This window comes from Sinocyclocheilus rhinocerous, unplaced genomic scaffold, assembly GCF_001515625.1.
Source record: "Sinocyclocheilus rhinocerous isolate Xijiao unplaced genomic scaffold, SAMN03320098_v1.1 scaffold1570, whole genome shotgun sequence".
In the NCBI taxonomy this organism is placed as follows: Eukaryota; Metazoa; Chordata; class Actinopteri; order Cypriniformes; family Cyprinidae; genus Sinocyclocheilus; species Sinocyclocheilus rhinocerous.
The window spans coordinates 848229-871794 of NW_015664984.1; the positions used below are offsets into that span (position 1 = coordinate 848229).

Below are 23566 nucleotides of genomic sequence, written 5' to 3' on the forward strand. Positions count from 1 at the left end.
AATTCTTTAAAAATCCTACAATGTGATTTTCTGGATTTTTTTTTCTCATTTTGTCTCTCATAGTTGAGGTATACCTATGATGAAAATTACAGGCCTCTCTCATCTTTTTAAGTGGGAGAACTTGCACAATTGGTGGCTGACTAAATACTTTTTTGCCCCACTGTATGTGGGGGCGTGTTCGAACGAGCCGTTTTAGGTAGGTGTGGCTAACTCTTAACTTTTATAAAGAATATCTCTTTGGATTTGAGACTTTAGTCTTTGCAACTTTACAGATCTTCTTTATGCACCAAGAGCTTGTAACACTCTAAAGAGAAAGGAAAAAATGAAATCGCATCATATGACCCCTTTAAATTCTACTAATATTCATTTTTTTACTCACAATCTCCTCATCACAGGCAGGCACAGCACTCATGTTCGTGTTTGTTTGTACTGTCTGCGTCACTCATAGCACGTGCCTATATCCTGTACTATATCGAACATTTTTTATATCGTTATCGAAGAAGGTGTACCGTCGATAAATATCGATACCGTTTTATCGCCCAGGCCTAGGTGTAAATCTCCTGCGATTGTTTATTTTGTTAATAGGAAAACTGTTCACATAAATATAAAGCACAGTAGTAAACAAGCAAAACGAAATGGAAAGTACTTCTCATCCCTGAGGGTTTGGGGAAACATTTAATAATGGACACCTGCCCGTATTACAGTAAATAAAGCATCCCTAATTTCCTTTAAATGTTTTGAAGCCTGTGGGGAGAGATGCATGGACTGTTTTTTGATGTGATGACACAGTGATTGCTTATCTCATGAATATTAATTAGGCCATGATTATGTTGCTGTGTTAACCTTCCTGCAGTCACAAACTTCGTAATATTCATAAGCCAGGACTTCAGCTAATAGAACTGGTAATGTGTACAGACTTTGCATTGAGATCAGACCAGTTTTACTTGCCTTTATTTATATCATTTAACTGACTTTAACTGTTTTGATAACTATTTATAAGCACACAAATCCTAAATGTGTTAGCATATGCCCATCCTCCGAATATATCTGGAATATAGATCTGCTGTATGTAAAACGTCAAAACTGTAATGTGAATAATTTGTCAATAAGAAAATGTTTGTCTATTTTTCTACATATAGGTTCATTCTATGTAGTGCATTTACATGTAAGAACGACCCCTGTGCCGTTTCTGTCTCCCACTCACTTTCCATTTAATGTTAAGACATTTTGGAAAAATACTAATTTTGCACATACAGTACCTTGCATGCCAAAACAAGATTACCGCTTTGACACACTTCTAACACAACGGTTAACTCAGTGACTTTGCTTAAAGTAATAAGTCCTGTCAGAAGTTGTCAAATAGTTGGCTACAATTTTTGCTCCCTTAGCGTCACATGAACTTTGAGTGAAAAAGACTGATGAGACACATTCAATAACTGTTGAAGCTGCTTTATCTTTGACACGGCTGAGCAGCTGTAATGTCCTTAGCGTTTAGCGATCGAGTGTCTCTCTTCAGGAGGCAACCTCTCGCTGTGCCGGAGGATGGCAAGGGGGAAAAGGAGAAGTATAGAATCCTCTTTTCTCGCCTCCAGGGCCCAAGCAGCTTTAGGTCTGCCGTGTCAAGTGCAGCAATTACAGGAGTTGTAAGAGTATGTTTCTGAGGAGGGCTGACTGCTGTCATGACCACACACACCACTGCAGGTTTGAAAATAAAGAAGCTTTAAAAACTGCTTTAAAACAAAATGTCTTTAAAATATTATTTGAAATATATTAATATCAGCTGAACTGTAGGCATGGTCACATTTTCTTTCCAGTTGCATCCATGTTAGTCTGTCGTTTTGTAGAACGTAACCAAATTAGGCAGATATTTTCACCGAAATACATGCACTTCCTTTTAAGTTCTTCCTTTTAAAGTCTTGTTTCAGCTGTTATATGATTAGTTGCAATTAGCATTGTTTTTGACAACCACGGCTGTACAATATTCCACCATTTTACATTTAACTTACTGTGCACCGAAACATCCAAAGCTTTATATACAGTAAATTAAGCATAGCCTATGATGCTATGCTTTTGTTTCTGAATTGTTTTGTCTTTTCCAGCACTGAGGAGCAGCTTGATTATTGAGCACCCGGTTCTGTTTTACACCGCCTACTCAGAGATTCTTTCTGAAATGAATACAGTCCCTTGATGAGTCCTGTAAGCCCCAGATGGCCATTAGATGTAAATACTGTGTTAGTGGGAAAAAGGTTCGATAAGGAACAAGTCAAGCCACCTGTTCAGAATACCCAACAAACACAACATGTGGCAGTTTAGAGAATGGATTGCTGCTATGGGCGGAACACAGTGGCCTGAAGGGAAGGGAGGGGTGTTCTGTTTTGGAAAGCAGGAACTGTCTGGCCATCTCCGATGTGCTAGTACACTCGGATTACACTGTGATCAGCAGTGTGATCAGGTTCCACCTCACTCTTTTCCCTTTATCTAAGGGAAAAGAAATACGGTAAGAAAACAACAAAAACAACATGAGGCCTGGCCAGTGGTGACACAGCAGGTTTCAGGCTTCTTGTATCTTTTTGATCAGTCTCCCAGTGTTGATGACAACAAAAGGGCCATTCCCATATACTGTAGTACCAAAAAACCTACCAAAACCTTGTTTTTCCTACCAAAACTGTTATTCAGGAAGTGATATTAGGGGAAATAGGTAGGTTTTTGTAAGGTAGGAGTGGCTTATTAGTTAGTACTGTAGTATAGAGCTGTCCTAGAGAGTGCTACAGTGATGACGTATTTTTACAGGCACCCTGATTCCCAATAGGATTTTTCCAATCTATGCACTTCCATTTAACCACTTGTTAGCAACTGGCTTTAAGTAAAAGTAAAAGAAAAAAAAAATCACATTACTGATATATTTTCTGTTGTAGAATAATAATAATTAAAACATGGAATTTATTGTGCTTTTGTTAACCAGAAGTATTAAAATGCTAACACGTTTCTGGGTTTTGGCCTACAAAAATATGTCATCCATGCAACTCTTTATTGGAGTAGCTCTCAGGTAATTTATTGAGCCGTAACTCTACCTGTGTGACGATAACATGCAGAATGCTAGTTCAAATTTCCTTTTATTTTCTCTCCAATACTATATTGTTTCCAGTCATGTGCTCTCACTACATCCCCATTGTATACCAAAGATAGAAGTCTAAACGTGTCTGCACACAAAACAGCCGCACTCCTGGTTAGCTGTGATCTCTTGGTAGTCCCTCACCATGGTCTGTCAGCTGGACAGCAACAAAGCTGACTTCATACCTGCTTTACCAGTCAGAACTCAACATTTTGCCTTTGACTAAAACCACAAACAACTCTGCAACACCTTCAGCCCTCACTACCAAGTTTGTCTTCTCCCCAAATGGGCAGGGTGGTAGACAGGTTTGCTCATTTCCAGCAATTTCAAGTTTTTCTCATTTTTAACACTCGTCAAATTCACAACTAAGCCTTTTAAAATCTACCCATATATGGTTACTTAATTATGAGCAAATAAAACTATGACTTGGAAAAAAAGTGCATAATATTTTATGAAAGTGCACTACATACTGAATGAACGAAGGTGGTGCATGATATAGCAGCTGCCATCAACACATGCCAGCACTCATAGGCACATCCTTAGCATTTCTTTTCTTTACAAGGAGTACAGTTGATTAACCGTTAAAAAGTGTCAGTCAGCAGGTTCTGAAGATGGTGCTCATCTAATAATAAATTCAACACCTCATAGGAGCTCATTATATTAAACACAACACAGGGCTTTGATCTCACATCCTCAAAGAGATGCATAGAGGAAGACAAATGGGAAAAAAATGGTATTCTGACCTGGTCAGCCACAGCACGGGCAAGCTTGTCCATTCTGGATCCAGCCTCTGCGATTTTCTTTGCGGCATTGATCACATCAGAGGAATTCTTCAGAGGGCCTTTGCCTCTGCAAAAAACACAAAAACCCAGATTGTTACTCTATTAGCTGATTCCTCAAAACGGGCAGAACGCAAGCTGCACAGAAAGCAAGCAATCCCCCAACATATGCTAGTAAATCCCCAATAAGAAGAAACTAAAGAAACACAAGCAGCTACATTCTCAGAAAAGTGGGGCGTAACACTTTCAAAAGGTACACATCTGTACCTTATTTACAGCTAAAGGGTGCATATTAGTACCCCTTCAAGTTGATACTAGAGCCCTCAGCTTCATATTATCATGTTATCTGTCTGATGTTTCCAGCATTCTTATTGTTGACATGTGGATGGATGTACCTGGTGAAGTCAGTCATCTCCATCATAATCATACACATCTGCTTGGCCAGCACGATGATGTCGTTTCCATTGTCGTCCCACTTGGCGACCTCTGCGTCCAGCTTACACTTTTCCTGCCTGAAACTCTCCACCTGTTCAGCAATCTTGGCCTTCTCTTCCTGAGGCAGCTGAGCCATGATAGCCTGGGGGGTAGTGGTATGACACAAGATAAAGATCAATTAGACACATTAAAATAGCTCCCCCCCCCCGCAACACATGCCCTTGTTTCTGGTTAAAAGTTTGAAAAGAAAGTACCCTCCATTTAGATTGACTTTATTCAACCCCACTGAAATGCCTCTGTATAAGGTTTTGAAACTTAACACTTAATCATAAGACCTTCTGGAACCCCATGACATCTCATGCTCATAAAGAGAAAATCCATCCTCTTTTCTTTCCCCCTCTCCTTGTCAAGGAATAAATTTTCACTCCGTAGCGATTCTGAGCCAGTCCAAAAGGGCATTAATCTCTTTGCAAGGTCACAGGCACCGTTAAGGCGCAGTATTATTTGTGAGATAAATGTATAATTACCTCACTTCTTACATCAGTCAATGAATTATGCATTTGTTCAACGTTTTACCAGTCAGAACTCAACATTTTGCCTTTGACTAAAACCACAAACAACTCTGCGAGTCTTTCAGCCCTCACTACCAAGTTTATCTTCTCACCCAAATAGGCAGGGTGGTAGGCAGTTTGGCTCATTTCCAACAATTTCCAAATTCACAATCAAGCCTCTGCAGATGATCCATATGGTTACTTAATTATGAGCAAATAAAACTATGACTTGGGGAAAAAGAAGTGCATATGAGAACATGAAAGTGCACTACATACAGTAGCAGGAAAGAACCAGATGGTGCATGATATAGTAGCTGCCATCAACACATGCACTGACACACTCATAGGCACATCCTTTGCCTTTCTTTTCTTTACAAGTAGTAGAGTTGATTAACTGTTAAAAAGTGTCAGTCAGCAGGTTCTGAAGATGGTGCTCATCTAATAATAAATTCAACACCTCATAGGAGCTCATTATATTAAACACAACACAGGGCTTTGATCTCACATCCTCAAAGAGATGCATAGAGGAAGACAAATGGGAAAAAAATGGTATTCTGACCTGGTCAGCCACAGCACGGGCAAGCTTGTCCATTCTGGATCCAGCCTCTGCGATTTTCTTTGCGGCATTGATCACATCAGAGGAATTCTTCAGAGGGCCTTTGCCTCTGCAAAAAACACAAAAACCCAGATTGTTACTCTATTAGCTGATTCCTCAAAACGGCAGAACGCAAGCTGCACAGAAAGCAAGCAATCCCCCAACATATGCTAGTAAATCCCCAATAAGAAGAAACTAAAGAAACACAAGCAGCTACATTCTCAGAAAAGTGGGGCGTAACACTTTCAAAAGGTACACATCTGTACCTTATTTACAGCTAAAGGGTGCATATTAGTACCCCTTCAAGTTGATACTAGAGCCCTCAGCTTCATATTATCATGTTATCTGTCTGATGTTTCCAGCATTCTTATTGTTGACATGTGGATGGATGTACCTGGTGAAGTCAGTCATCTCCATCATAATCATACACATCTGCTTGGCCAGCACGATGATGTCGTTTCCATTGTCGTCCCACTTGGCGACCTCTGCGTCCAGCTTACACTTTTCCTGCCTGAAACTCTCCACCTGTTCAGCAATCTTGGCCTTCTCTTCCTGAGGCAGCTGAGCCATGATAGCCTGGGGGGTAGTGGTATGACACAAGATAAAGATCAATTAGACACATTAAAATAGCTCCCCCCCCCCGCAACACATGCCCTTGTTTCTGGTTAAAAGTTTGAAAAGAAAGTACCCTCCATTTAGATTGACTTTATTCAACCCCACTGAAATGCCTCTGTATAAGGTTTTGAAACTTAACACTTAATCATAAGACCTTCTGGAACCCCATGACATCTCATGCTCATAAAGAGAAAATCCATCCTCTTTTCTTTCCCCCTCTCCTTGTCAAGGAATAAATTTTCACTCCGTAGCGATTCTGAGCCAGTCCAAAAGGGCATTAATCTCTTTGCAAGGTCACAGGCACCGTTAAGGCGCAGTATTATTTGTGAGATAGATGTATGATTACCTCACTTCTTACACCAGTCAATTAATTATGCATTTGTTCAACATTCTGTCCGAGCGGACGGACCAGACCAAAGCTGGGGACTCTAGATGTCATTAAGTGCGTGATTACTGAGAAAGATGGGTTTTGCAAAAGTCTGTGTCATACAAGTCGGAATTTGTAGTTTGACAGAGATGAGCTTTTCCACAGTTTTGTCTGAATTTAGTGGAGATACGCCATCATAGCCAAAAGGATGTCATAACATAAGATCTAATTAAGAGCCAGCTGCTCATTTAAGATTTGTAGCTTTTTGCTTGTTTATTTAACAAGCAATTACACACTAAAAAGAAAAGAAGTCCTCTGAGAAAATGTGATTAAAAGATGAAAATGATTTATTTTTCCATGTAGTGTGCACTCTAGGGGCATTTCAAATAGAGGGCTGATGCAATGGTGGTTGTTGTCCGAAAAAATATAAGGATAAGCATTGTATCATTCACTGCCTTTGATATTCCACATAACTGCGATGGCATCTCAAAAAGCGGTTGAAGGGATTATATTGTAAATGAATGCCTGCCTGGTTATGATTAAAACTAATTTAAAGTTCATTTTTAAAATTTAAGGTTGTCTCTTTTTTTGCTTAGACGTGATTACCGCACTGTTCTACCACCTGTGCGTCTAATCAGTAACATACCCATTCCAAGAGCCAATCAGCTCTTTACATGCCTTTGAAGCAGCCAATCAGCATTAATGAGTTGCTACATGTTTAATCCCAACTCCTCTGGTCCTAAGAATGGATGTGATGTATGGAAAGAAGGTAAATAGAAAGGAGAGAGCCTATTTCTTCCTCTTGCCTTGCTCAGAATTCACTTATCCCAAATCTCTCTGGCTCCTAACCGATAACAAGAGAGGGTGCAAGCAGTTTAATGCTCCAACAAATCCTTCCCCATACGCACCTTGTTTATTTAACAAGCAATTACACACTAAAAAGAAAAGAAGTCCTTGGAGAAAATGTGATTAAAAGATGAAAATGATTTATTTTTCCATGTAGTGTGCACTCTAGGGGCATTTCAAATAGAGGGCTGATGCAATGGTGGTTGTTGTCCGAAAAAATATAAGGATAAGCATTGTATCATTCACTGCCTTTGATATTCCACATAACTGCGATGGCATCTCAAAAAGCGGTTGAAGGGATTATATTGTAAATGAATGCCTGCCTGGTTATGATTAAAACTAATTTAAAGTTCATTTTTAAAATTTAAGGTTGTCTCTTTTTTTGCTTAGACGTGATTACCGCACTGTTCTACCACCTGTGCGTCTAATCAGTAACATACCCATTCCAAGAGCCAATCAGCTCTTTACATGCCTTTGAAGCAGCCAATCAGCATTAATGAGTTGCTACATGTTTAATCCCAACTCCTCTGGTCCTAAGAATGGATGTGATGTATGGAAAGAAGGTAAATAGAAAGGAGAGAGCCTATTTCTTCCTCTTGCCTTGCTCAGAATTCACTTATCCCAAATCTCTCTGGCTCCTAACCGATAACAAGAGAGGGTGCAGGCAGCTTAATGCTCCAACAAATCCTTCCCCATACGCACCTGTGCCGATTCATTCAACGCACTCATATTGTGTGCTGAACTGTCTGCGTGTGTACGTGTACGTGTGTGTGCTTCTGGATTAGAAATCCCTCAGAAAAGCTTTTAAATTTTTCTCATTTGAAATAAAGTGGCCTAGATACTAGTTAAATTTTATGGCTGACCTATCAGCACTGTTATCCTATCATGGGGCTAAGAGATAGAGCAGTGTCTTTATGCGTCTGTCTGAAAGTGTGAGTCAGTGTACAAATGGATGCTCTTATTTCTCTCTTATGATAACTCAAAATCCATAAAACTTAAAGTCACAGACTATATCAATACAGCAGTAGTGACACGCATATTTGATTTGCAAAAACACATTCACTCAATGTAACATTCAGCACCGCACAAGACGCCACTTGAACTCCACTGAACCAAGTGTACTACTGAGCAAAATGTTTTTCCTCGGTCCTTTTTTTTTTATTGTCAATTTGTTGCTGTTCTTAAGAAATTACCCTGTTTTTCTTCTCCGCAGCAGCATTTCTTTTAGCCTTGTCTTTTTTTCTATACAAATGATCATTTCCTCTCATTCATGGAAGATAATTCCTTCTCAAGAGTAATTGGTATCAAACAGGGTTATGGTGTGTATTTGCGTGTGAAAGTCAGCGGTACTCCACGGCTACATACTGATATCCTTGTAATGTCTCATAAGCAGCCCACTGTGCACTATTCACACATACACTAATGTGGATTAAGCCTCAAACCCCAGTGAGCTTTGCTGTCAAACGCCGGCTGACACACGCACACTAAGGGGGTGACACTGCCAGAAGTCTCATTTGCAATCATATTTTAACTACTACAGTCTCTGCAGAGAGTTTACGAAACTACAACCAAAATGATTCTTGTATGAAGAATTTTCTTCTGGGAATGGGAGCATGCTCCCCTGCTATATTGAAGCTTAATATCTAGGCTTTGTTTCAAAACCTACATTCCAAAATGGAACCTTAGAAGTGAGCTAACATTCTACATAGGCAGCAACTCGATTGTGAGCAATTTGACGTGCAATGTAGACTCGACGAATCCCAATTTATTTATACAAAATCTGCCATTAGCATGTTGCTAAGCTAAAAGGTCAGGTTAAAAAGGCATTTTTTTAATTAGACTTATTTTCTGCTTTGCTGTATTGAAGGAATACAAATAACGGTTACACTTTATTTCGATAGTCCACTTTAGACATTCTATTAACTATAAGTAACTTTGTAACTACATGTCAACTAATTCTCATTAATTTGCAACTACATGTCTACTAACTCTCAGAGTAGACTGTTAGGGTAGGTTTAGGGTTAGTAGAATAAGTTGACAAAGAAAGTGTTAGAAGATAGTCTTAAGTGTTAAGCAGACAGTCTACTAATACTCGACTAACTGCTAGTTGACATGTAGTTACAAAGTTACTTACTGTTAATAGAATGTCTAAAGTGGACTATCGAAATAAAGTGTTACCCAAATAACATGTCTCTTACTTTGTCCACCAACCTTTGTACCTAAAGGGTCCATGCATTTTTTTTTTTTCTTGAGAGTGTAAGATGCCTTAAAATGCCCCTACATAGGAAGTTCAATAGTTTCAATAAAGCCTTATTTTCACAGTTACAGTCTATGCAGAGAGTTTCTCTTTAACTGGTACCAAAAATGTTCATATATGGAGGACTCAAACACACACGTCTGCTCCCCTGCTATGTTAAATATTGAAAAAAATAGAGCTGTTAGATGCCATGCGACAGAACTGATGTAAAGTGTGATCATCAGTATTCATTGTAACTGCAGTGTTGAGTATTGAGGGACGGAAATCAACAAAAACATTCATACCATCATTTGCAGCAGAGGCTAAATAATTTTTTGTTGTTGAAAAAGTGAGAGACACGTTGTGTGCATGCACTTGAGTGACTGGCCCTCTTGTTATTCTAAGACTAGACGTCATTTTAGAGCAGACACGCTCAGTGGAGTGATAAGTGTTTTGTATTGTGAGAGTAAACCTGCTGGAAATGACAGCAGGAACAGGAGATGTTGTTTATATGTCACGTAGGAGTCACTCACCCTTGCGCTCTGTCCAGCAATCAATTGGTCATCTTCTGTCTGTACGCTGGTGCGGCTACGGGCGTCATAGTCTTCTTGCTCAAAGTCAGAGTCATCTTCCAACTCTTCTGGAGTCTGACCAAAAAAAAAAAAGACCATTCTTGTCACCACACCATACCTTTGTGGGTTTTGCTTGAAAAATAAATACTTGATCAAGTCTTTTTCTTATTATTTGTTGGAAAAGAGCAATCAGTAGGTTTTTTTTAATCACATTTTGCACACACGAGGTTTGGGATGACAGAGTAAGGACAGTGAATGATTCATTTTTGAGTGAGCTAAATCTCCTAAGTCTCCTAAATCTCATTTTTACTTTCACTTTCAGTTTCAAAACTGGTCTGGAGAAACATTAACTTGTGGGTTTCTGTCGTCAACAAAACGTTTGCCTTGTTTAAACTTTACATCTATATCTTAAATGTACTCTACTAGAGTGCCTATGTCTTTTGTCCTAGTGCTCCAGCTTGCTGACAACTTGGTACACAACATTCGACAGACAGCTGTGTGTTGCCACACAATGACGGCGAAGGACCTCTGATCCAACATAAAGACGTGTCAACCATTAAACCAGTCAAATCTCAATAAATAATTCATTCGTCCCACAGTTTGAGTTACAAGTGACTTGCATCATTGTTCTTCAATTCCCTTTTGGCTTTCTTGTGAGTAATATAAAAAGAAGTTCCCTCTTAAAGTGGGATCAAACAATATGTGAAGGGGGAAAGGCCTCTAGGTTTTTCAGGGTTTAGATGTGATCTGTTTTCTTGTATTCTGCCTACCAGTAGTTTCAACATCAGTCCCACTAACTGACTAATGAGCAAATTGAAGACAAAGAAAAGTGTATCTTGACAGCAGCCACTGTTTCTGCCACTGTGAGCGGCAGTGGCACTAACTATTGATTGAGATATACTATTGATTCAATTAGCAAAGTAACTTGTCGCAAACTGGCAAAGTCTTCTTTGTTAAATGTTTTAATGAAGATCCCAGTGGATAGAGATTTCACGCTGACATAAAAGTAGGAGAGTACATTTGTGCACAAACCCATCTTGGTTTGATTAGCAGGATACAATCCTTGACAAATAACTGGTATTTTCATTTCACTTCTACTCTGGGAGCTGTACTATTTTCAAACCTTAAAAGCAGCCACCAGCACATGGTGACAGCAATGGTTTTTCTGGGCAGCAGAAAGCATACCCGCTCTGTATGACCTATCTTTGTGATTCATTTTTGTGGTGGGGGGTGGTTCGGAGAATAAGTAAAACGAAGTAGGATCTCTATTTACAATTATCACTCTGTTTCATACCATCTCCAAGCTCAGCTTGACGTTATTTACAGATAACACACTGTTCAATATTGCTTGATGCTCTCATGGAGGAAGTATGCATCTTAGAAAATGTATTTTTGCAACAAAAAGACTAGTGTTAGTCATATTGAACCAGAAACATTCACAGTCTTGGTAAACAGAATATAACAACAGGCAAAGGCATAAACAAACAAAAAAAAAAACTCTTATTGTATACCAAGGACATGCTGTACATATACCACATAAATAATAACCTTTAGCATTAATTCACAATCTAGTGCATCCACTTGATTTTTCGTTAACAACATTAACTTATATTATGTTACTACATTACATCAGTGGTTTTGAAACTGGGGTCAAGGAAACTGCCAAGGGGGATAATGCTACAAAATGATTTGTTTTAGAGGTGTCAAAGTTATTTATTTTATTGTTTCACTATAGTTAAAGAGAACTATTCTACATTTCAAAAGTGTATTTATTTATTTGTATTTTATTATAAACATAATTTTCAATTAAAAACTGTACATTCTCAAGATAATATTTTAACAATTTGCTTTGGCTTTATTACAGTGACAATATAAAAGCCAATTAATTAGTTTTGGAAATACGTTTTCTTTACAATATCACGCTCACTACTTTTTCACCAAGTATAAATTATTCTTTATACTGGATCATGATATTTGGGGGTCCCTGGCATCAAAAGCCTTGCATTTCATAATGCTTAACAGACCATTTCTTTGTTCACTAAAACAATACTAATTTCTCAAGAAGATGAATTTTATATATCATATATCCACAGATCCCCTGAAATATGTTTGCGGACCTATCAGTTCAGAACCCTGGCTATGTATGATAGGGTCATAGTAACCCACAACAATATTTTCAATTGAAATGTGCTCAATGTGTTGTTTTGTTATTTATCACACAAACCACTGAGGAAATAGGCACAGTGAAAGCCCTGCTTGTGAATAGCAAGGACCTTGTGCCGTTATGTAACTTGTATGATACTCACTCTTATCATAAGGACTGCTTTCCTGATGTCACGCACTCCGTCGTAAACGAGGCGAGAGGCGTCAATGAACTCGTTCTCTTCGAATGACTGCGGGGGGCTGGTGCTAAGAGCCTCGATGGCGACCTCAACCTGCTCGGCAAAGCGCGGCATCACTGGTGAAAAAGAAGAATGTAGATGATTGAATTGAGTGAGGGCTGAGAGAAAGCAAAAACAGAAAGACAGAAAAAAAAAGGATTACATACATCCCTCAAAAGCCAGCCTTCCCCTCAGGTGCCAAACATATCAGAGAAAATACATGGTGAGAGGTGAAAAAAATTGAGAATATGTGATCTTAAGAAGCTAAGTGTCGAAATGCAGGCAGGCACATCTATTTCTGCCGTCTCCTCCCTGTCAGTCAGGCCCGAGGACATCAGCGGAAGAGGAAGACGAGAAAATATCACCCTGGAAATATGTGGAAGGGGCACCCTACGTTTGCCAATTAACAACTTCACCTTGCTGGGAACACATGGCCATCAGTGAGCCAAGGCATCGCGACTCTATAAAATCCCAGAGTGATACCACATCACCCCAAGTGGGCAGACAAAAAAAAATTACATCATCTTGCTCTCTACCCTCCTTCAATTTACTTGTTCCTCAGAAATGGGCACTAAATGCTGGGTGCAATAAGGGATTGTTTGACGAAGACAAGAGCCGAGTACGAACAATGTTGACAGACATTGATTGAGTGCAGCTGGAGGGCTGGGAAAGGTTTACTAATGTGACATTAGTTTGATCTGTTTTTATGATGAGCCATATTTCAGAGTTTACACTGAACAAATGTGTTTGAACCACTTACCCTTGGTGTAACCATTTTGACAAAATACTTACAGCTAATGCTGCATCGTGACTTATTATGAATCCTAAGCTTTAAACCTTAACAACTCCAGAGTAAATACTAGGGTTGATGATTTAATGTCTCCAGTTGGAGTGTACTAAACAAGTATGCACTGCAGCCCACCGATTCACGCTCAACATCCGGACCTGATACTGAATGACCTGCCTGCATACCCGAGGCGAGGAAGGGAGGAATATCCAAAGTGAAGGAGAAATCTTGCGTTTCCATGGCAATATCACTGGTGGAGGGAGACCGTATTGTGATCTAACCCCGACATCAAGTCACGCTCATATCAATGCCCGGGACCACTTGGTGGATGATGAAAAAAAGATGGGCACAGTAAAAAGCCTCGTATTAAGCCCTTGAGCAAGCTCCAAAGCGATGCTCTTAAAATATTCAACAAATGTATCATGGAGGGGAAGGTCTCTAGATTTTTAAAAGCAAGGAACTAGGATATTATGACCCAAGATACACTTCTCCGTGGGGAAGGTGGGTCTTATGAGGACACTCCTGTGACAGGAAAATTCTAGAGTGTTGTCTTCAGCCATCAAACCAAATCAAAGCCCGGAGAGCCATTCACAATAATAGCGGATGCAGATCTCCAGGAAAAGACCGGGTTTGTGATTTTTCATGATGGTTTTGATTACAGGCATCCGACTTGAGTTTGACTTTAAAAGGAGACCAGTATGGGATCCTCTCTGACAGCCATTTTGCCTATTTACCTTCTTAAATGGACAAGTTCCAATTTGAATTTCAAATGAACACATACGGAATACAAAATTATGCAAAACATTCAAAAAGGTGTGGCAAAGTCTTTTTATTTCATTTCCTTTCTTCTTTCTAACCCCATCTTGCTTTAACACATATTTAATTCATTTTAATCCACTTATTGGAGAGGCGTAAAATGAGCTTTGGGGAATTTTGCTGTGACTTTTAAATAGAAATATTTAAATGTTCTTCAAGCCATTAATGAGTAAAGTTGCTGCTAGTGAGGAGCAAATTTAACTCCGACCAGTGAGAAATGATGAAAGGAGCTAATAAAAACCATGTTGGAGGGGATTATTTTCTTAAAGTGTTTAACTCCAGATAAAGCAAGCAGTAAGATCTGTTCTATGAGCCTTCAAATGATGTTTTTGCATAAGTGTTTTGAGATATCGCACAATGCTGAGGTGAATAACATAAAACATGCTCAAACTGGGTTTTTCTGTTTGAGAGGCTGAGGTCAGACCAGCCTAATGGGCTCAAGATGATATACTTGAAAACGCAATGAGACATAATGCTAATAGGTCTTACAAGTAATTTGAAATGGATAACAGATTCCTTTGACAAAAGTGAGGTCACTTGTACTTTGGTTTCATTTACATTTTGGTCCTTAGGCTGTGGAATTTGTTAGCACTGCCCTTTCTTCAGGATCTGCAATTCTTTCTGCCCAACATAGCAAACAGTCTTGGCCCAAATGTGGCCTCATAATGGCACTGCTGGCCTCCTGTCGGCAGTGGCATGTACCCTTTAAGCCAGAGCTGGGCCATGTGTGGCAATGATGGCACAGCGTGGATCACAGCAAACAATATGAGGGCCGATTGTTGGTGGGAGGAGTGTGGCCCAGATCAGTCCAGTGATAATGTGGCCCAAATCAGGCTTGTGACCTGACAGCAAATATGAGACCCATGGTAAACAAGATAAATAAAATATTGCATGATAATGGTTAAATTATCACATATATTTTAATGAAGTGTAGTATTGTTTAAATTGTCTAAATTAAGCAAATCAGTAAATCAGTCAACTGCATTAAACTGCACTTAATTATAATTTTATTATATTTTATATTATTCTCAGTACAAATAATCTTAGAATCCTTACATAGATAGAGAGAGAGAGAGAGAGAGAGATATCATTTAACCATTTTCATGAAATATTTATTGGTTTACCATGGGGCACATCATTTTATTCATATGCTGTCATGCACAAGCATTAAATAAAATGATCATAAACGTATTTTATTTTTATTCAAATCCTTGGTATCCATGTGATGCTTTGTGTGAGGAACAGATCCAAATTTAAACCATTCATCGGCGATATGTATCTCCTTCCTCTGTAGCTATAGTAACAATTAAAGAAATTGCCGTTAAGAAGTTTTACAATAAGTTTTACGGCAGCGATATCAGACGCTCATTGGCTCTCACCAGTTTCGTCATAGATTGCGACATGCCGTATTTCCGTTGATGCGTGTTTTGAATAAGAAACACGTGCCTTCACAGAGTGGATCGGGATAGTATTTTCAGCGTTTAACAACTTAAATTATGCCCTGCTCCTCGCACTAAACTATTATATCCTGCCAGAGAGGACTGCGACTGCAATGTATCTTCATTTGGACTACTGTGGCACTGCCCTTTGACATTTCTGCAATAAATTATTGTGATTAAATATGTCTGCATGTTACGTTTCTCTTATAGACTGTATACTTTATACACTCACTCTTTATTGGTTGATATGTTCTTTATAAAATAAAAAATGTTCAATGCAATACATTTTTTATTGCACAGTTACATGATTTGTGGATTTTAAGGCTGATTTTCTATTCAGTTTAATGTACTTTATTGGCATAGTTTGTGTGTACATTGCCAAAACATTTCACAAAATGAATAAGGGCGATTATAGTGACACACAATGCAATAATATCATATATTAGGATTCTGTATTGGGTCTGGGCTATATAAGGCTCAGGTGTGGCTCAGATTTGGGGATTCTGGTTTACTTAAGGCTGAGAATTGGTACCAATAATAAAACCTGTTTTGGCCCAGTTCAGGGCCAGTTAAGGGTAATTAACTGGCTGAGATTCGGGCCGGTTATGGCCCATGTGTGGCCCTTGTCTTTAATCCAGTTCTGGGTCACTTCATGGCTGTCATTCTGTGGTACTTGGGCCGAGGGAAAAGTGATTGTGTGGCCCGGAGCTGGGCCAGAAAACATTTGCTATGTGGGTGCATTCATTGTAGTAGGCAGGCATGAACTAATTCTATTATCCTTGTTGTTTTTGCATGCGCTGCCTCCCATGTCTCACCGTGCAGACTCTTGGGTCGTGACATGCTGAGGAAAAATATTTTGTGGGGTCATTTGGCTGTATGAAATCATTGCTGTTTTTGGTACCTGAGCAAACATGACCTTCAACCTGTCAGTGAAACACTATATTTGCCATAAAAATCATGTGCAAGTCTGTGTGTGTGTGTTAGACGGAGGGCAGTGATTAGGTGGCCATATTTCATCTCTGCATGGTCACCCTTTGGCATGAGCCCTACTCACTCTGCCATACTCCATGACAGTATTGCTACTGCTGCCTTCTACTTGGCACTATTACATCAGCCATATTTCTCATTTTTAATCTACTGGGGGCCTGAGCATAACCTTAATGATGGGGTAATTTTTCCCGCACGAAGATTAGTTTGGATCGGGAAGAGGATGGAAAGGATAAAGAGAGGGGAAAGTCATCACAGCTTTGCTATTAGACTATTGATTTTCAAGCTCAAGGACACAATTCGAGATTTCTGAGCACTGTGTGCTAAAGTTCCTTTAGCGGTGTATCTGTATAGAGCTTTGGACCAGTTGGACTTTTGTTATATTTACACTGCCTTGAAAAAAAAAAAAGGATAAAGTTTAGTATATTCCAATGAGGCTAAAAGATGTTCATCTGCCAATATGGAACTAAACCAAAAAGTTGAAGAAATAGATAGGAACAGACACTTTTGAGGAAATGGAGCTGCTAGTTTTTACTAACTTTTAAAAGCGATACCCTGACCTTGTGTTGTGAGACAAAACATCTGTCGTGACACAAAACTAGAGACCAGTACCTGCAGTTTTACTCTAATTGCCCACTGGACCATTGTGCCCCTGTACATTTTCTCCATTATTCAATTGATAAAGCCACTTAGTTGAGTAGCAAACATCTTAATTAAATGGAAAACATGTTCAGATGCTATTCACTTCTAATATGCTAATTCACTAAGCCCCCACCCCAATGCTACGTCTTGTCTAATCCTGCAAACTTTCAAAAATTCATTGACATTTTGAGTGCCAAGTCGTCTGCAATAATGAAAGGTCTAGAAGAATCAATGTTGCAATGCTGCAATGCTTTATGGTTCAATTCCATTTATGCGGTGGCACCATGGCTGTCACTTAAATTCACGGGGAATGGGACAAAATTTTTATGGGTGGCCCTCCCTCCCCTGGGCCTAATGAGTAGACTATATGACAGAGGAACTCAGTGGGTCCCTCTCGTCAAAGGGCCTCATTTGCCCCTTTCCCTGACGACAGCCCTGGGTGGCACCAACATCCCAAAACAAAGACAGAAACAGAGAAAAAAAGTGAAATCAAATGAAAAGTACCACCTCATCAAAGTGAATACAGACAAGATGAGAGCCAGTCTGGGCGTCCAGCCCTTTCACAATTCAATTATCACTCTCAATCGAGCATGCAGATATTTCTCTTGGTTTTGCTGAAGCAACTAGCAGAACAGTTTCTCATTCAAGCTGAGCGAGCATTAACTGTTCAACTTGTGATTTCCGGAAAAGAGTGTGCTAGACAAAGACAAAGGTAGGCGTTTTATTTTCAATTGACTGAAGGCGGTAATGAAATGCTAGTGTTTGGTCCTCATTAAGTCTCTAAAAGTCCCTTTTTAAGGGGCAGATGAAAGACAGGGTAAATTAAATGTAATGTTTCATACTTTTCAACAGATAAGTAACATGAAGTACATGTGACTCATTGTGCAGCAGTGTAACACAGATGGTGGTATCAACTCTCCAGCTCTCTATGCCCTCCAACATGGATTAATAGAGGAAAAATTTGAATGATACAATGCACAAAAATGAGAGGATTCACTAGGAATAAATTGCACCAACTGACAGTGTAATAAGAATTTTTGCAAATCAGGATACAATGGAAACACACCAACACAATCTGATCTGAATGCGGCTCAATTTCTGACCTTACAGATCAGATCTGAGTGTAACATGATTATTGGATAAGGTCTAACCACCAGACCACTCATTATCACATCGATTTGACTTAATGCTATTTTTGACAGGGACATCTAAATGCTTAATTTTAAATATTTTAGTAATGTGAAGGAACAAAAAACTGTTTAAGTGGAAGATGATGAGAAGAACCAGGGAAGATCCATTTGGACACATTACGAATGCATTTATACCTTCAGTTGGTCAGGTGTCACAAATATTCATTGTTTTTGTGTGCCTGCCTGTGAAACTAAATTTAATAATATGATTAAAGCGATAATTTTATAATAACAAAAATATTGCAGTCTCAACCCTGAAAGCAGGACTGCTATTTTCTTCCTCTCATATTCCGCTCACTCTTCTAAACAATGCCGGCTGTCAAAATAGTCTAATGTAATGTTTTAGACACAACAAGGGAGGCAGGACAAAGCGCCGCCGCCAGAATAATATTTTGAGTGCTCATTTTCCAGCCACCCTGCATTTGTTGATTCCGAACAATCGTCGAAGCGCATTTAGACGGAACAACTATACATCAAAAAGTGTCAGGTGAGATGTTTCTCACACATTAACACCTAAGATAGAAGGCTTTTTTGCTTCCTGTCAGATATTGTGTCTTGAAAGCACTGGAAAGGCTATGCACAAATCTCTGCATTACTTGGTATGTTTTGGTCCTCGGCCTTGTCTGTCAGTGTCTAAATTGCCGCATCCTGAAAGCTGGCACTAGACTGTCAAAGGTGGAGGGGTTGGGGGAAAACAGATGAAAAATGAATGAGCAAAGAATGAGTGCCAGAGGAGGGAACAGGTGGTATCTCCGGCCTCACCATCTTTGCTCGTCTGTCTACCCCTCTCTCCTCTAACTTCCTTCTTCCAAGAGCTTCCTGATCTCCTCTGTCCATCTGTCCCCATCTCTACCATAAGTTCATGCCTTAGTGAACATGAGACAAGATCAGGACTCAGGTGCGTGTGTGATCTTTGTTCTCACCGGTCTCAGAGAGGAGCTTGATGGACTCGAGAACACGCTCAGTGTAGACGCCAGGTTCGTAGTTCTCCATCTCAGCATTAATAATGTGCACCACACGAGCGGCTCGGCCCCGGATTGCCCCTGCTGTCCTGTCCAGCGTGTCCACATCCCCCTCCTGCAGGGCGATCACACACTTATTTACATCCTCCAGAATGTGGTTCTCTGTGGAGAGATGAGATAAAACAAAGAGGATACACATTCAAGTATTACTGTTGTCCAATAACTGTAGTCACTTTTGGAGTTTGACATTTTTTAATGCATTGGAGATATATTCTAACAAAGTTAACCTAGTATAAAAAGTAGCAATGGGGGGTTGGGGGGGTATTTTACAGCATATGCTCTAACCGCTCCAACATTCTTCTTGAACTACTTGTAAGACAAAAGACCAACAGCTTTCAAAATGCATCTCTGGGTGGACCTAAACAATAGTTGTTATGTGTCTCTTATTCTGATAAGATACTTCTTTAAGTAGCTTAGGAAAAAAATGCTTTGTTTATCTTCTAATATCTTTCTGGCAACAGGTCAAAAGAGCATTGCCTTAACTGATCTATAAGCTGATCTGTTTAGATTTGGATAAAGCAGTGCAGCTGTAGAATAAGAACTTGTCTTGTATGGAAGCTTTTAAATGAAACAAAACATGTTTAAAATTAGGCTTGGCTAAACCAAATAAATAAAAAAAATAAAAAAATTAAAAAACAATCATTGCAGGTTATTTTTTTAAGAGACTCAGGAAAAACCTTGGCTATTCAGATGTTCTGATACAGCACATCAGCACATCTACTTTACACTTTAATTCCCTATTCCATATCAAAGTATTGATGACTCCTCTGCTTTTTCAAAACACTGTTTACAACTTTCAAACACTCTGTTTACAAAATTACATACAATTTATTTATTTTATTTTATTTATTTTTGCAAGCAGAAATGTTTATATATATATATATATATATTATATATATATATATATACAGTATAAAAATTTTTTGCAAAAAATTATATTTATTTTGTGTCCAGTGAAAATGTTGGCAGGGCAAGTGCTCTCGCCCGGCCAGGCCAGAGAATAATAATAATATAAAAATCCTTATTGTTGAGTCCTGGCATGTTTTATTCACAGGTTTGCAGGAGAATATTTCCAAACTGGAATGCACTACACCAGTTTCTGAACAACAGGCGGTGGGCTGCATACCGATATTGCCTCCTGCTTCATTTCATACAGCCCACATAGACCTGTCAGATATACAAAAGATCTGGCCCACAACATCCAGGATTCCATTCATTCATTTGCTGTGTATTTAGTATTGACTTATTATAATCTCTGCTTTGAAATCCCTGGCTATAGTATGAGTATACAGTATTATTTCTAATAGTTTTTGTGCAGGATCCAGACAGGATATACTACACTTCAGCCAGCAAAATATGGCAAAAAAAGAGAAGAGGATGGAGAGGAGAGCCAGTTTTTTCAGAGGTGGGAGGTAAGACTGTGAAGTTGGCGTGCCTTTTACAAAGAAAAGAACTGTGAAAATTATAGAATTCAATTTATACAGTAATTACAAGATGAAACACTTAAGTTAAACATGATTATATTGTTTATCAGCAAAAATCGGTGAACTATCAGAGAAAACCTCTCCATACGCATTCACAGCATACACTATATTATATATACTGTATATAAATAGCAGACAAGGCATTTAAGAAGTTTTTTTTTTTTTTATCCAGTTCTGCATATTATCGTTAAAAGCCATACATAGTTTTGAGTCCAGTGCTCAGTTGAAACTGGACAGAAACAATAGCTGGCACCAAGTGTATGTCCATTGTAAATACAATAATCTTTTTCATGAATGCAAAACAAGAAGACAAAATAACAATACAGTGTGAGCACTGTTTCAAGGCAAGGCTACACATGCAAAGGGTCATAACTGTTCATATTTATGTTGAATTATATGGCCATTTACGTTCACATTTGGATGGACATTCCCATTCAAGATAATGGGATCTTGATGGTGGAGGCAGCTGACATTTTAGAGTGTCCATTATAAAGAGGGATACATAGACATGGCTATATTCTACTGCTGTACTCAGGGTGGAGAGTTTAGACGTCAAGAGAAGGATGATGGGCATTCACATAAAAAAAATAAAAATTCTAAGCTTAAAAAGCTCTTAAAACCTTACAATGTTACAGAATGGTTGCTTGATCTCCTGTTCACCACCAGCCAGAAAGTACTCAATGGTGGTCTCACAAAACCATAGAATATAGCAATGTGTTTCCATTTTACCTGAAACAGACAGGAAGTCATCAACTGAAGTGATGTCATCAACAGCCTCGGTCAGGATGCGTACTTGCTTCTCCCACTGGTCCTTGAAAACATCCATGTTGTCCTGAGCAACCTTGCTTTGAGGGCGTGCGGCCAACGTCAGGGCTGCATTGATTACCTGTGAGAAGGAAAATGGTATGATTCTGAACATAAATCTACCTAAATTACATAAATCTACGAAAAACTACAAAATTAATTGTAGAGTCATGCTGCTGACAAATGTTATAAACAAAAGAGTGAATCCAAGTCTTTTTTTTTTAATTAACCAGACATTTTATCAAACCATGTGCATGTTTTTAATTAAAAATGTTGTACATTTTTGCATTCCTTATGAACCTATAAAGTAGAACAGCTTCTGCTTTTACAACTTTGAGTCATATGACGTTTCATAAATTCTCAACTAGAGTCAAATTTGTCTTTGCCGAATTCTCTTAGTAGATCTTTACACTGCTGAGAGGAAACAACCTTGAACAACTCACAATTATTTCCAGAGTTTTCTAGGGTAGCTTCACTTGCGGAGGGTCAGTTTATTAGTCAGAATGTTAAGATATGTTAGAAGGAATTACTGTGAAAGTACTTAAACTGGAGCCTTACACATAACCAATTGACTCCATGGTCAGTCCAGATTTCTTTCTGACACTTATTATGAAAAATTGATTAGTGCATGTTACTCCAAAGAGATTTCTGAATGCCTCAACTTTGCTTACATCATTAGTCTTTTCATTTTGGTGACAGCTTTTCACAATTCAATGAATTCCCAAATGGATAAAATCAAATTGATCTACATTTCTCATAAATACATCACAAAAAATGCCCAATGCCATTTTATACTGACTTTGAATAGACCATATTCTTCTAATACACATTCTGCCAAATGATTATCATTGTGCATGTTGTCTCTTAAAAAATGGTATAATGTAACCAAGCCTTTTTTATGTTTTCATTAGATTTTTCCTCTGACTGATTCTTCACATTTTTTTCTGAATGGGTTTCGAACAGCTTTTCATGTTGACTTTGAATAGCTAAAAAAAATCTAATGTGAGTCATATTTTAATAAATATGACAGGTCTGGATATGTGCCTGGCTATGCTCTTCTCCATCATTTGAGGAATAACTGCTGCCATCATCAATAAAAAAGGTACACCAGCATCTCTTCTAAAGGCAATTCTGTGCTTTCCGTGGCTGGTAATAGTGCAATGGTAGTTGCGGTGGGCAAATAGTGCTATATGGAATAAATAGTTTTGCAAATAAGGTGCATTATAGTGAATAAGTGGCACAATGTGTTAAGTGAATTACTATTTGTCAGCACCATATAAAACTGCTGCAAGAGGTTATAGAAACCTGAATAGTGGATGGATAAAAGGTTGAGGCCGTTTACCTGAGGACACAGGCTATCGATCTGTGTAGCAGCCATGCGTACTAGCTTCACCCCCTCCTCGTTGTTGGAGATGGAGCAGGCGAGGTTGGCCACCTGAAAAGAGAGAGAGAGAGAGAGATATTAGGGGGTCATTTGTACATTGAGGTTAAAGTATAAAGTGACCTTGTGGTTCTGGTTGCCAGATTTCTGTAAATCAGGCAGGTTAGACTAGCATTTGGACAGGGGAAAATAAAGCTCCTGAGCAGAGTGCACACATATACAAACACACAGTCCTTTTTGCTGTTCATGTTTGAAGCTATCAGTGCTGTGTGCAATGGATAAGGATTTAATGCTTGGCTTGAGAAGGCAATGTCAGGGCAAAATATGTACAGAGAGTTAGGGCTCATTCAAGTGTTAGATTGGTATTTGTTATTTCCCAGCGTGAAGAACATGATTTGTGGGTCCCTCATCCCCTCTGCTCCCCCGGCCCCAAATCATCTCGCCTTCCTCTCTCTTTTACTATTTTAAAAATAGCGTCTATTTGAATAATTGACATCACACACACTGTAATTTGAATTTTTACCA

The 23566-nt window shown here is 38.9% G+C and overlaps 1 protein-coding gene across 1 annotated transcript in view; it reads right to left on the bottom strand.

Annotated features, from left to right (window-relative positions):
* LOC107730534 (catenin alpha-2-like) overlaps window positions 1–23091 on the bottom strand; it is a 32149-nt gene extending 9058 nt beyond the window's left edge. The window contains exons 1-8 of the mRNA XM_016541384.1: window positions 23003–23091; window positions 21586–21742; window positions 19274–19474; window positions 19113–19199; window positions 12415–12566; window positions 10070–10183; window positions 5867–6048; window positions 5437–5542 (exon numbers count right to left, since the gene is read on the bottom strand). Of these exons, the coding sequence (XP_016396870.1) occupies window positions 5437–5542; window positions 5867–6048; window positions 10070–10183; window positions 12415–12566; window positions 19113–19199; window positions 19274–19474; window positions 21586–21742; window positions 23003–23038 (1035 nt within the window). The 5' untranslated portion in view covers window positions 23039–23091. The remainder of the gene's footprint in view (window positions 1–5436; window positions 5543–5866; window positions 6049–10069; window positions 10184–12414; window positions 12567–19112; window positions 19200–19273; window positions 19475–21585; window positions 21743–23002) is intronic.
* Window positions 23092–23566: the final 475 nt, after the last annotated feature.